This window comes from Pseudophryne corroboree, chromosome 6 (genome assembly GCF_028390025.1).
Source record: "Pseudophryne corroboree isolate aPseCor3 chromosome 6, aPseCor3.hap2, whole genome shotgun sequence".
NCBI classification, from domain to species: domain Eukaryota; kingdom Metazoa; phylum Chordata; class Amphibia; order Anura; family Myobatrachidae; genus Pseudophryne; species Pseudophryne corroboree.
The window spans coordinates 584,102,937-584,116,762 of NC_086449.1; the positions used below are offsets into that span (position 1 = coordinate 584,102,937).

The 13,826-nt window shown below is 45.5% G+C and overlaps 1 protein-coding gene across 8 annotated transcripts in view; it reads left to right on the forward strand.

The window, feature by feature from the left end:
• UNC5A (unc-5 netrin receptor A) overlaps nucleotides 1–13,826 on the forward strand; it is a 526,593-nt gene that overhangs the window by 475,112 nt on the left and 37,655 nt on the right. For all 8 annotated transcript variants that reach the window (XM_063927930.1, XM_063927923.1, XM_063927924.1 and 5 more), the window contains 3 exons: nucleotides 5,371–5,604; nucleotides 6,446–6,595; nucleotides 10,081–10,245. In XM_063927930.1, coding sequence (XP_063784000.1) covers nucleotides 5,371–5,604; nucleotides 6,446–6,595; nucleotides 10,081–10,245 — 549 coding nt within the window. The remainder of the gene's footprint in view (nucleotides 1–5,370; nucleotides 5,605–6,445; nucleotides 6,596–10,080; nucleotides 10,246–13,826) is intronic.

Genomic DNA, 13,826 nt, shown 5'->3' on the forward strand with positions numbered 1-13,826 from the left:
TCTCTTGGCCGTGAGCGAACGTGACGCTTGAGCGTCTCGACCACGGCTAAGCGATTGCTACGCAACGAGCGTACCCTTACGTAAATAGCGTACAGTGTTCTTAGACCTCATAAAGGGTTTTATATAAGATAAATATTTAGCTTTATCAGCAATCATGCTTTACCAGGAAAGTCCAGGAACAGGGCATTTTCTCCCTCATGGAGAGTGTCAGGTAGGCAAGTATGGTTAATATACTGTAGCCAGAGCCGGCCCTACCCAATATGATGCCCTAGGCAAGATTTTGGCTGGTGCCCCCTAGCACTGACGCTATTTCAGAAGGAGATGCCTGGCATGAGTCAGCTGGCAGCTCTGCTAACGTCGGGCGCCTTTTGTTTATGAGAATGCATCTTATTTGCATTACTATGTGGCTAGGATGCACAAGCAGTTTCTGCTGATTAAAATGATATGCAGCATGCCTATATTCTGTGTGCGACTGCGGCTGTATTTGCATATAAAATGCTATATTAGAGTGATTTCCAGGAATACACTGCAACGTAGCATTTCGTATGCAGATACAGCCGCAGTCACACACAGAATATAGGCATGCCGCATATCTTTTTAATCAGCAGAAGCTGCTGGTGCCCCTAAGCATATCAAATGCCCTAGGCATTTGCCTAGTTTGCCTATACCTAAGGCCGGCTCTGACTGTAGCTTTTCATGTCTGTGTTACACCAGGATAATATATCTGACCTGTACACAGGTTGACTTTATTATAATAACACTGAGGGGTATATTTATTAAAGTTCGGTTTTGTATTTAATTTTAAGTTCAATTTAAATTGAGTGAAATCAAATCAAATTGACGTTCTTTTAAATCGCACATTTACTAAAAGTTGATTTTGAAATCGAATTTCATGTTGTTCGACTTTCATTAGTGATTTTGCATTCGGTTTAGGATATCCATTTCAAAATCACCTATAAAATCAACAGCAAAATTGAAAAAAAAAAGTTCTCATTTATTCCTATTGGTCCAAATATATCACAGGGGGGGAAGCTGCTGTGGTTCCTAAATTCTGGTTTGCATATATCTCTGATTTTGGGCTACCTGTGCTTTCACAAGACCTGTTCTGCGCATATGTAGAGCGGGTCCTGCATCGTCGCACACTGTGCCCCTAAGCCGCAGCCTGTTACTGTATGGGTGCGTGGAATCCAATGACGCAGGACCTGTACTGCATCTATCTCTGAATGAGGCCCATAATTCCTACAGCGACAGTGAACCACATGTCTGGGTCCCTTTTTATTAGAGATGTGCACAAATCCTCAATTGTTTCTTGATTTATTTTTTAAATTGACAAAACCATCTAAAATCATGTAATTTGGACCTGTCACATGGAGCCTTTCCAGTATTATTAATAGCTGACTCATTGACAGCGATGGCGTCTGCACCCGCGATTGTGGATGTTGAGAACGTGTGAAATTATTTTAAAAACACGGCAGCCTGAAAAGTACAGAAATGCCCAGCAGAGAAATCGCAAATGCACAGCAACTGCAGCTGCATACACATTGCCAGAGAACACGCAGATACTTTGATAATCAACAACTCGACTAAGTGAACGGCAAAGGAGCATGATATCCTTAGCAGAGATGCCAGAGGCATTCTGCTCGAGTATGGGTGGGCATGCACCCAGCGAAACACCCAAAAAATTCAAGTAGCATTACTATTAGACTTTGGAGCATGCACTTAATTGCAAAAACATCAGCGTAGCGTCCGCAGTGGCGCAGGAGGAGGGGATATTCTTTATGCAGGCCCTGGCCTTTTGGAGGGTCCCCCTGCCCCCCTCTCCGTTGTAGGCTGAGGCACTAGAAGCGGGAGAGAGAGGAGTGACTTCTCTGCCCAGCCCAGGTGTGGTGTGCTGCGCTTGGGAGAGAGGCAGCTGCTGCAGAGGTCATTCCTCTCTCTCCCTGCATGTGTGATGTGGGGGTGCGATTGCACCTGCCCCTCCACCTGCCACCCACGCCAATCTGCCCCCATGAAAGCGCCGCACAATTACTAATATGTTGTACATTTTCTAAGGAGGGGGGCTGGCCATTGTCATGCATTGGCCACCCCCTCCCCCATTACCTGGGCCCGGCACTGCTGCTTGTGCCCTCGAGCGTCCGTCATCTCTGCTTTTATAGGCATCATAACGAAGGTTTAGGGAATAGAACAATTTTTCAATTGAAATGTTAGTAAATCAGGAGAAAATCAGGGGATCCTATGTTTGTCTCTGTGAGTACCATGTTTTGACGATATTAAATTTTGAGTGGGATTTGGTTTTACATTCAATTTAACACTCGATTTTGCCCTTAGTAAATCTCCAAATGCAAAATCGAATTTAAAATCACCCAAAATCAAACAAAATTAAATATATCCCTGGGTGTCTTTAGGGTGTACGATGATAAAAGGCATCTCCAGTAAACAGCATACGGTCGTGATTATGTATATTGTAAAGCTGTAGGTTGCTCTAGCTGACTATGAGTCATATGAACGTTCTGAGGGATGCAGAAAATGTACTGTGTACTCTCTACATTGATAATGTCATGTTCTGGCGGTTGGATAATGATGTCTAGACAGCAGGTTCAACATAAAGTTTGATGGTGGTTGACATGAGCTGCCGGCTACTTACAATAACATGTATTTCAGTAGTTGCAAGCTGTCACTTAGTGCCTATAGGTTATATTAGACTAATATCATTACTGTCAGGATGTTTATGGTTGGTAGCAGCTCTTCTTCTGTCTCCATCACTTTTTGTTTCTGTAGTTCAATGAAAGACTCTCTCCTTCCCATTAGATTTCTATTACCAACCCCTGGTACACATCTCTGTCATCTTTATAATTGTTCAACCATAACTCATCATACTGAGGTTTTCTACCACACATCTGATATTACGCTTAATTGTATTTGTTATTATACTTATGTGTATTCCTGTATTTATATTGTGTTCATATATCTATCTGTATGGGGACTCACTGGTGTTGCGGAATCTATGGCACCTTATAAGTAACTGATGATGATGACCTTTTTTTAATACAGAGGCCTATTTCTCAGACTAAATAGTATTTATCAGTTATTTATACAGCACACACATATTCCGCAGCGCTTTACAGATAATAGTTGGCAATTCACACCAGTCCCTGCCTTGGTGGAGCTTGCAATCCCTTACCACATACACACTGGGGTTATTTTTTTTTGTTGGGAGCCAGTTAGCATACCAGTATATTTTTAGAGCGTGGACGGTAACTGGAGTCCCCTGAGGAAACCCACACAAGCACATGGAATATATGCAAACTCCACACAGTTAGGGCCATGGTGGGAATTGAATCCAAGACCTCAGTGCTGTGAGGCAGAATTGCTAACATTACCCCAAAATAATGGTTTAAATCCTCCAAAAATAGCGGTTGTTTTTTTTTTTTGGAGGATTGATGCATTTTTTTTGTTTCAGGGCTGTTTGGTGGATACTGTAGCAGATAGAGATATCTACCGAGTTCCCCCTCTTCATGATCACAAGAGCTTTCCTCATATCTGTTTTATGGTGACTGTGAAAAGTCCTATTTAAGAGACAGGATGGGGATTAACCCCTGGTGCCCCCCAGCACACCAAACTATATGGGTAACATGACTTGAAAACCTACATATAATAGAAAGAAATCCAGAGGTCTTAGTTACATGTATCTGCAGAAATATGGCAAAGCCACCAGGCCTCGACAAGGCTCCTCTGATGCTGGTGGTCCTAAACCTAATACTATATCTGGGCCTGGGGTGCAGAACCCCACAAACCGGCACAGGCCAGCCACACCAGGGCGGCACACATGTGAGAGGGTAAAGTGTTAGTATGTGTTAATTAAAGGGAACGCAAAATCTGTATACAAAAAGTGATACACTAGTGACGGTGTAATTAAAAGACCTAAAGGATTAATAAGAGTGTTAAAGGGGTGCTAAATAAATATTATAGTGCGCTACCCCACAGCAGCCCGGTCACCCCAATCAGGGGGAACCGCACCCCAGACCCATCTCCAGTACTGATAATAGTAGTAATAATAATAATAATAATAATAATAATAGCCCTTCCGGGTCATACTAAATATAATGCCACATAATAATGGCACCTAACAGATATACCCAAATTGAGAGCTAACTTACCTGGAGCCACCCCTGGGATCTCCATATGGCACTGTAAGAACCAGCATGCCCTCCAAACACTGGTCCCATCTATGCCTCTCATACTAGCAAAACAGAATGCAAGTTGCTCATATCAATTTGACAATATACTTCAGGTGCTTGAAAGGGAGGGGTAATTCTAAGCAAGAGAGTGTGGGGTTCTGCACCCCAGGCCCAGATATAGTATTAGGTTTAGGACCACCAGCTTCAGAGGAGCCTTGTTGAGGTCTGGTGGCTTTGCCATATTTCTGCAGATATATGTAACTAAGACCTCTGGATTTCTATTATATGTAGGTTTTCAAGTCATGTTACCCATATAGTTTGGTGTGCTGGGGGGGCACCAGGGGTTAATCCCCATCCTGTCTCTTGCTTAGAATTACCCCTCCCTTTCAAGCACCTGAAGTATATTGTCAAATTGATATGAGCAACTTGCATTCTGTTTTAAAAGTCCTATTTACCAAGCTTCAGAAATATTTAGCTTGTCAGAGCTTGGTCCCTTTAACATTAGCACATTAGCCCATGCACTGTATTTTCGCAGAGAGATCCTTCAGATCCCTCACCACCAGTAATCACTGTTCAAGCTTGCACACACCGATAGCCTTGCATGCGCAGTAGCTAAGCCATGTCAGAACCTGGAAGTAAAGTAATTGTGTAAGTACTCTTTAGCCTTCACCGGGACTTGCTATTTTCCGAGACCATGGTACGGCATTTTAGCAATGTTAAATTGCTCCGATTTGCTATCATATGCAGCAATGAGGAACGTTGCTTTTCGAGGCTTTCCTGCAATATTGGGTAATTAGGCCCCACCGTTCTCTCTCAATAATCCATATCATTGCTGCCAGCACATTGGGGTCAGAGTGCCAGACACATACATCACAAGCACCATAACGTAAGGATCTGTCTGTACAGTCTGTGCCATTTGCTAATTAGAGAAATTGCTATTTAAAAAGCTTTGCCTGAAAAACCTTTGCAGCTGTAGTCAGCGAATTAATGTGAGGTCTGTGCTGTATTATCTAAACAAGACAATTAAGTCGATTTTGACATTTTATAGATTCTTATCTAAAAAGTTTTTCTAGTTTCATGTTATGGCAGGACTGAGTATAACTGAGAGGCTTGTGCAGTGTTAATGAAACTGTAAGCTATACTTTTACAGATACATTTTGACCATTTTGTGCCTATGGCTCTCCGTTAACAGGATGTCTTGCAGCTTGACGGGGGAAGCCCATCACACCTCTATTACTGTCACCTGGAGTCCCGCAGCTGTTACCTATTCACAGAACAGCTGGGACGCTTTGCTCTGGTGGGAGAGTCTCTGAGCATGTCAGCCACAAAACGCCTGAAGCTGCTGCTCTTCGCCCCCACCTCCTGCACAGCACTAGAGTACAGCCTGCGAGTGTACTGTATCACTGACACACAGGATGCCATGAAGGTGAGTGAGAGGAGAAGGCCACACATAAACCACAGCTATTACAGCACGGATGCGGATCACTGACTCTAATGACGTGAGCCTGTTCCTTATGGAGCACATAAAACACAATGTAATACAATCATTCATTGCTGATCCCTGTGATGGAGATGTGCTGTGTAGGAGTTCTGATGAGGATTCTGGATGCTTGAGAAATACTGTTCGAACATTGGCTTTTAAAGAAGCACCTGGAATAGATAGGATAATAATGAGGCAGAACCGTGCTTGGCAGTCCCCAGGCAGATGCTGGTTTATACAATACCTTGTCAGGTAATGAAAGCAAAAAGACAATCAAAGCAAACTGCACTTCTCCAGTAGTGAAAAGGCATCATGATTTAATCCCCTCAGAAGAATGCATTAAGATTAATCTTTACAATTCCAGTTGTGGTATTGGAGCTTTCATTGTTTATGAACGTAGTAACAAGCCACTTATCACCGCAGCTCCATTACATCCGTCTTTCAGGATGTGTGCTTTTGGCCTCCGTAGAAAGCTCTCACTCGAACAATCTTGAATTGATGTAAAACAAAGTTCATTGGCTGTGTAAGGAAGCCAGCTGTGCCCAGGCGTGTATTGTCTCCTCAAGGATGGCAGCCAGACACAGCTGTAGGGTCAATCAACACATGCGGGGCAGGCTCACACAGCCACAGCTGTAGGGATAGTTTCATAGGCAGAACCATGTCCGTGCCGGTCTTGAATAACAGAGTTGGGTGTATGTAACTGTGTTAATGCATTCCATTTTCTTTCCACACATGAATCATGTGAACTACGCTTTATCCCTTTATAACTGTAAATGTTTTTCCACAGGAGGTTATACAGCTGGAGAAACAACAGGGGGGGCGGCTGTTAGACGAGCCACGGCTCTTGCATTTTAAGGATAGCTATCACAATCTGCGTCTTTCTGTTCATGACATGCACAGCACCATGTGGAAGAGCAAGCTCCTGGCCAGCTACCAGGTATGCATAAATCTCAGGCATTATTTGGTCAGCGCCAACCATTCATATGGTAGGTTCTTTTAAAGACCGGGTGTAATTGGTCACAATATCTTGTTGCAGTCAACACATACTCATTACCAGCGGCGGCTACTACTAATGTCGGGTACTGGGGCTGCAGTTATTCCCGTGCCCCGGAGAAGAAAAGAGACAGCTAGTCCGGGACCGGTGCATGTGCAAACGCCACAGTGTGACTGCGCGTGTGCAAACCCCCGACTTCTATGGACTGCACTGACTACTGCCCATAGAAGCCGGATTGGGCTGTGCCAAAGGCAGGGAATGGCTTTCTACAGGAAGCCAGCTCTCTGCTTATTGCAGACTTGTCTGGCAGTCCCGGAGGTGGAAATACCTCCCAATGGGACTGACTTGTGTCAGTCCCATTACATCTGGCTTCCCTGAAACTGAGCTGGGTGGTGGATTTTACCTTGGGGGAAGGGGGGGGGGGGGGGGCATAGGTAAAATCCCATGCAGTGCACAAAGAGTTGCACCGTCGAGCAAACATCAGCTGCACCATTAGACATTAGATCAACCCTATGGTTACTCAGAATGTCCACCGGTACATGACTGCCAGTGTCAGTGGACCTGCGTCTTCCAACACAGTCCCTGACACCAGCACGCTGCCAACACACCCACCATCAAAAGTCACCCTTCCCCCCCAGTGATCACCCAGGAACACTATTCGATCTGCACCTGCCGGCAGTACTCATGGGGGCATATGCGCTGTGCATCCCAAATGCATGCACTTTGCACAGAGGATGTTTTAATTTCACCCATTTCAGAAATAGGCCCATATTCTGGGCCTATACTGAACATCTTGGCAACCTAGTCAAATGCACTGCACCTCAAAGCATACAGAATATAACTGCAACCAAATCAGAGCCAGTTCTAGACCTTGTGCTGCTCAGGGCAGAAGTTTCTTTTGGTGCCCCCCCCATATTTAAAATAGGGAGAGTGTGCACCAAAGGCGGGCGTCAAAAATATAGGGGCATGGCTTCATGGGGACGGGGCGTGTCCCAGAATAGTACCAATTCCCATTACACCGCAGTAGTGTTCATTATTCTCAGAACACCGCACAGTAGTGCCCCTTATACGCATTACACCACACAGTATTGTCCCTCATACACGTTACACCACAGTAGAGCCGCTTATACATGTTATGCCATAGTAGAGCCCCGTATACAAGTTACACCGGAGTAGAGCTGCTACGGAAGTAGCTGTATTTAACTTATTTATTTATTTAGCTGTATTTATTTGAACTTGTTCAGTTCAAATAAATGAAAAACTAAATGCAGCGGGCCAGCGTCGCTCTCTGAGCAAGTGCGCTAATACTGCAGTTTTCTCTGATTTATGGATACTAGCCACGTGTATTATAGTAACAGTGGCATCTGTGCCACCTGTATTATAGTAATAGGACACTACAGTGTAACCACCTGCACAGTAATAATGCAGCACCAAACTCTGCCGCGGCTGTACTATAACAAGACATCAGTGCCTGCTCCCCTTGTAGTACAGCAACCTGACACCAGATCCTGCTCAGCCTATAGAATAATAATAATAATCAGAGGCATAGCTATAGCAATGAGGGCCCCACAGGACAATTCCCATGGGGCCACCCTGGCTGACTGCTCAGACCACCCCTTCTCCCTCCGTGGACTACTCACAAACACCAAAGTCCCCCCCCCTCCCAACCCACCCCGTGGATTGCCCACGGAGACACCCTCCCCCCGTGGACTAACCAAAGACTCCACCCCAAGTGCCAGCAGGTGGGCACTCGCCATCGCCTGCTTTTAATTTCTCAGCAGTGTGCTGCTCTGCTCTCCATCCCAGCCGGCTCCATCTCGTCTCTCCTTACTGACGCTGGGCGGAGGAGTGGCAACGGTCCGAGGATGTCCCTGCAGGCTCAGCCACACCTCCTCCCAGCATCAGTTATGACTGAGGAGATGGAGATGGCCGCCAGAGCTGCAGCACACTGCTGAGAAATAAAAACAATGGGATCAGCAACTAGGTGCAAGAGGAGGGCCAGGCCCCTGAGGCGGACTGGGCCCCATAGCAGCCGTACCTCCTGCAGCTATTGTTACTACGCCCATGATGATAATAATAATAAAGTCATTACCTGCTGCCAGACAGAGCAACTGATGCTCGCTGTTCTTGCTTCTTTGTGGAAATGAGAGAAGAAAGACAGAGCTTAAACAGAGGGAACGAAAACTACCAACTGCGCTAACATATAAATTTAGTTTATATATTTGTTAAAATCAATACACAGATACCAATACATATATAAAAAATAAATTATAATAATATGACACTAATCATGCCAAAGAAAACATATTGATAATGAGCCTAATAAGCCAGTCTCTGACTCAAAATTATTCACTCAGGGCAGTCTTTGTGCACAATGCCGGCATATGCAACTATTGTTGGAAGATGGAAAGAGTCCTGCAGAGCATACGTATGCATGAATTTAAATGGCGTCCAGGTGGTAAGAAATATATTTACCAAGTCCCAAGTGGTAATTCAGCCGGGTATTCCACCTAGCGGGGTTCTGGAGTGATCTCTCTATCCCATGCAGTGGTAATGGTGGTTCTCCCTTTATTAATGTCCACAGTTGAGGGACTGGAATCTCCTGATGAATCCTGTGTGACGCCTGCAGGAATCCTTAGCAACGCCCTGGTCAGAGATGTGGCCCCCCTAACGCGTTTCGCTGTCACTTGGCAGCTTTATCAAAGGTGATATGACACTGGCTCATCCCCCTTTATATAGGGGCTACAATAATCACACATCATTAGCACAAGTGCAGCCTGTGCAAATTCCATGTAATATGCAAAGAAAGAAAAGACAACTCAAATTCCATGTATACAGAATTATAAAAAACAATTTAATATTCTCTGAGCAGCAGCAAGAAGACAAACCCATTCAATTTCTATCAGTGATTTAAAAAAACGAGGTTTATAAACCATAATTTAGGCATAAAAATACATATTCAATCCATTTAAACAGGTCACATGACCGCGATCACATGATACCCCAGCTACATGAGCCGGATACCCATTGGTCCTATCCTGTCAACAAACTCCGTTCCTATGGATACTCCTAACCAGCCTATCCCACAGTACTATGTCCCGGTCATGTGATCGGGCAGCATGTCCAAATAAGGAGTTCCGCCACTTACTTTCGGTCACGCAGACTTTTCCATCAAATGTAACCTTTTGCTCACACTATACTTTCTACTGGTTTAATACTGTAGTTGGCTGAACACAATGATGTCAATGCTTATTTGGCAGACACACAACAGATTTGTGGATCTTGCCCAAGGCCCTTCTTATCCTCTTGCGGGTTCCGACTTGTGAGCATTTATTAATTTGTCAGTTGCCAGGTCACATAAGTGTTTGCTAATTGCAATTGTCTGAGATCTGTTCATCATATCTTTTTTGTTACTGTCCTTGGTGCAGGAGATTCCATTCTATCACATTTGGAATGGAGTACATGAGAATCTACACTGCACTTTCACATTGGAACGCTTCAGTCTCAGCACTTGTGACCTCTCCTGTAGGGTCTGGGTATGGCAAGTGGAAGGAGATGGTCAGAGTTTTAACATCAACATCAACTTAAGCAAGGTGAGAGAAACGTAACTTTATATAAAATGTTCTCCACTATGACATTCCCTCCCCCCATATAGAAGTTGTAGGCTGGACCAATTTAGGACATGAGTTTAGGTGTGGCGGTTCCAGATGAAAGTAAGAGGACCTGTCATAATTACAGATTATGTCAGAAGGTAGCATGTGATAGATCTTCTTGGGAGGATCTGCATGGAGATAGATAAGGGCAGTGTCTTAAGTGCATGGAGATAAATAAGGGCAGTGTCTAAGTGCATGGAGAAAGATAAGGGCAGTGTCTAAAGGTGCATACACACGGAGCGATATAACTGAGCGATTTTGACTATATAGTCAAAATCGCTCAGAAAGTTAGTGCAGATCGCTCCGTGTGTACACAGCCAGCGATAGCGATGCGCGTCCCCGCTAGGTCGCTATCGCTGGGAAAAATAGTCAGTGCAGGCAAGTCAATTTTGGCTATGTCGCTGCAAAAGTTAGTCAAAATCGCTAACACTTTAAGAGGCCAGCGATTTTTCCCAGCGATAGCGATGTGCAGGCGGCGGTGGTGCGGGCGGCGGCGGGTTGTGACGGCGGGTTGCGGCGGCGGTGTGGGCGGCGGTGGGTTGCGGTGGCGGTGCGGGCGGCGGCGGGTTGCGGCAGCGGTGCGGGCGGGGGAAATTTACCTTTCTATTGCAGAGTTTGGCAGCGGAGCGGTACCAGTTTCAAAAATGGCGCCTCAGCGTCATTTTTTTAATTCAAGATGGCCGCCGCGAGCCAATCACGGCTCGCCGCGTCATCGCCCCGCCCCCTCCCGCTGACTTATATAAGTCAGCGCGAGGCAGCGGCTGTCAGTCCGACGGCGGAGGAGGAGCGGAGAAGAGCTCCTGAAGACGCCGTGGAAGTCCTGGATGGGCGGCGGCTATGCAAAAGAGCTTAGCAGCCGCCGCCCACCAGGTGAAGATGCTGGAAGTCCTGGGAAGGCGGCGGCCATGCAAAAGAGCTTAAAGGCCGCCGCCTCCCAGGTGAAGACGTCGTGGAAGTCCTGGATGGGCGGCGGCTATGCAAAAGAGCTTAGCAGCCGCCGCCCACCAGGTGAAGACGCCGGAGCAAGACCCCAGAAGCCCTGGGGAGGTGGCGCCCCCCCAGGTGAAGACGCCGGAAGCCCTGGGAAGGCGGCGGCCATGCAAAAGAGCTTAAAGGCCGCCGCCCCCAGGTGAAGACCCAGTTTAATAAAGGATTTTTAAAAGAATGTGTTGTGTTTTTTTTTTTATATTTTCTTTACAGGTGGACTACAGGTGCCAGCGGGCCCTTTATGTCCGGGCATGCTGGCACTTGTGGTTCTCCAAGTGCCAACATGCTGGGGCAGGCTTGCTGGGACCTGTAGGCCTCCTGTAAAGAACAATATTACTATTGAAAGGCTATCAGCCTCCCATCCACCGGGCCACGGATGGGGGGGACAGCCTCGGGCTTCACCCCTGGCCCTTGGGTGGCTGGAGGGGGGGACTCCTTGATTTAAGGGGTCCTCACTCCTCCAGTGTACCCCGGCCAGGGGTGACTAGTTGGGGGGGTAATGGCACGGCCGCAGGGACCAATATAAAAGTGTCCCCCGGCTGTGGCATTATCTCCCTGGCTAGTGGAGCCCGGTGCTGGTTTGGAAAATACGGGGGACCCCTATGTCTTTTGTCCCCCGTATTTTTTAAACCAGGACCGGACGCAGAGCCCGGTGCTGGTTGTCTAAATATGGGGGAACCCTACTCATTTTTTCCTCTGTATTTTAACAACCAGGACTGGCTCAAAGAGCCCGAGGCTGGTTTTACATAGGAGGGGGGACCCCACGCAAATTTTTTTTTTAACTTTCAGCTATTTAAATACCAGCCACCCTGTAAAATCGTCCTATATATGACACTCATCCCCTTATTTAAATGAGATAGTCAAAATCTCCCATAGCCAAAATCTCCCATAGCCAAAATCTCTTGCATAGTTAGACAAAATCTCTGGTAAAGTTAGTCAAAATCTCCTACTGCCAGTTCAAGGGAAAAGTTAGTCAAAATCTCTCATAGCCAAAATCTCTCCGTGTGTATGCACCTTAAGTCAGGGGTGGGCCTCCAGCTGTTGTAGAACTACACATCCCAGCATGCCATACAAGTTTTTTTTTTACCATGGCCAAATAGTAAAACTATGGCAGGGCATGCTGGAATATATAGTTCTTCAACAGCTGCCCACCCTTGGTCTAAGTGCATGGAAATAGATAAGGATGGTGTCTAAGTGCATGGAGATAAATAAGGGCAGTGTCTAAGTGCATGGAGATAGATAAAGGCAGTGTCTAAGTGCATGGAGATAGATAAGGGCAGTGTCTAAGTGCATGGAGATAGATAAGGGCAGTGTCTAAGTGCATGGAGATAGATAAGGGCAGTGTCTAAGTGCATGGAGATAGATAAGAGCAGTGTCTAAGTGCATGGAGATAGATAAGGGCAGTGTCTAAGTGCATGGAGATAGATAAGAGCAGTGTCTAAGTGCATGGAGATAGATAAGGACGGTGTCTAAATGCATGGAGATAGATAAGGACGGTGTCTAAGTGCATGGAGATAGATAAGGGCAGTGTCTAAGTGCATGGAGATAGATAAGGGCAGTGTCTAAGTGCATGGAGATAGATAAGGGCAGTGTCTAAGTGCATGGAGATAGATAAGGGCAGTGTCTAAGTGCATGGAGATAGATAAGGGCAGTGTCTAAGTGCATGGAGATAGATAAGGGCAGTGTCTAAGTGCATGGAGATAGATAAGGACGGTGTTTAAGTGCATGGAGATAGATAAGGGCAGTGACTAAGTGCATGGAGATAGATAAGGGCAGTGTCTAAGTGCATGGAGATAGATAAGGGCAGTGTCTAAGTGCATGGAGATAGATAAGGGCAGTGTCTAAGTGCATGGAGATAGATAAGAGCAGTGTCTAAGTGCATGGAGATAGATAAGGACGGTGTCTAAATGCATGGAGATAGATAAGGACGGTGTTTAAGTGCATGGAGATAGATAAGGGCAGTGACTAAGTGCATGGAGATAGATAAGGGCAGTGTCTAAGTGCATGGAGATAGATAAGGGCAGTGTCTAAGTGCATGGAGATAGATAAGGGCAGTGTCTAAGTGCATGGAGATAGATAAGGACAGTATCTTAGTGCTAATGCATAGATAGATAAGAACAGTAAAAAGGAGGCTGTTCATGAAACGGAGAAGTTGTATGGGGCTCAGTCAGAGAAGCCAGTAACTGTATTCCAGGACTAGTTTACGTACCTATGAAAGTACTTAATAAATAGTTATAGAAGTAATTCGGTATTTACCACTTCCATGGGTGACAAAATGAATATATATGGGATGAATTGAACATATTGTTTCATATGAGTTTCCCTATAAAACGTCATAACCTAAAATAGTAACAATAAGCAGCTTGCCAGCACTGTATTTGAAGAATATGAAATATGAAGATTAGGTATTGAAGTTCAGTACGTGGCTTATAGCTAAAGAGGTCAATGCCAGTTGAACAGGTCAGCAATTCTCCTAACATCTAACATAGGATAGATTCTACGTTTTTGACCAAGGTGTACAGTACCTGTATGCA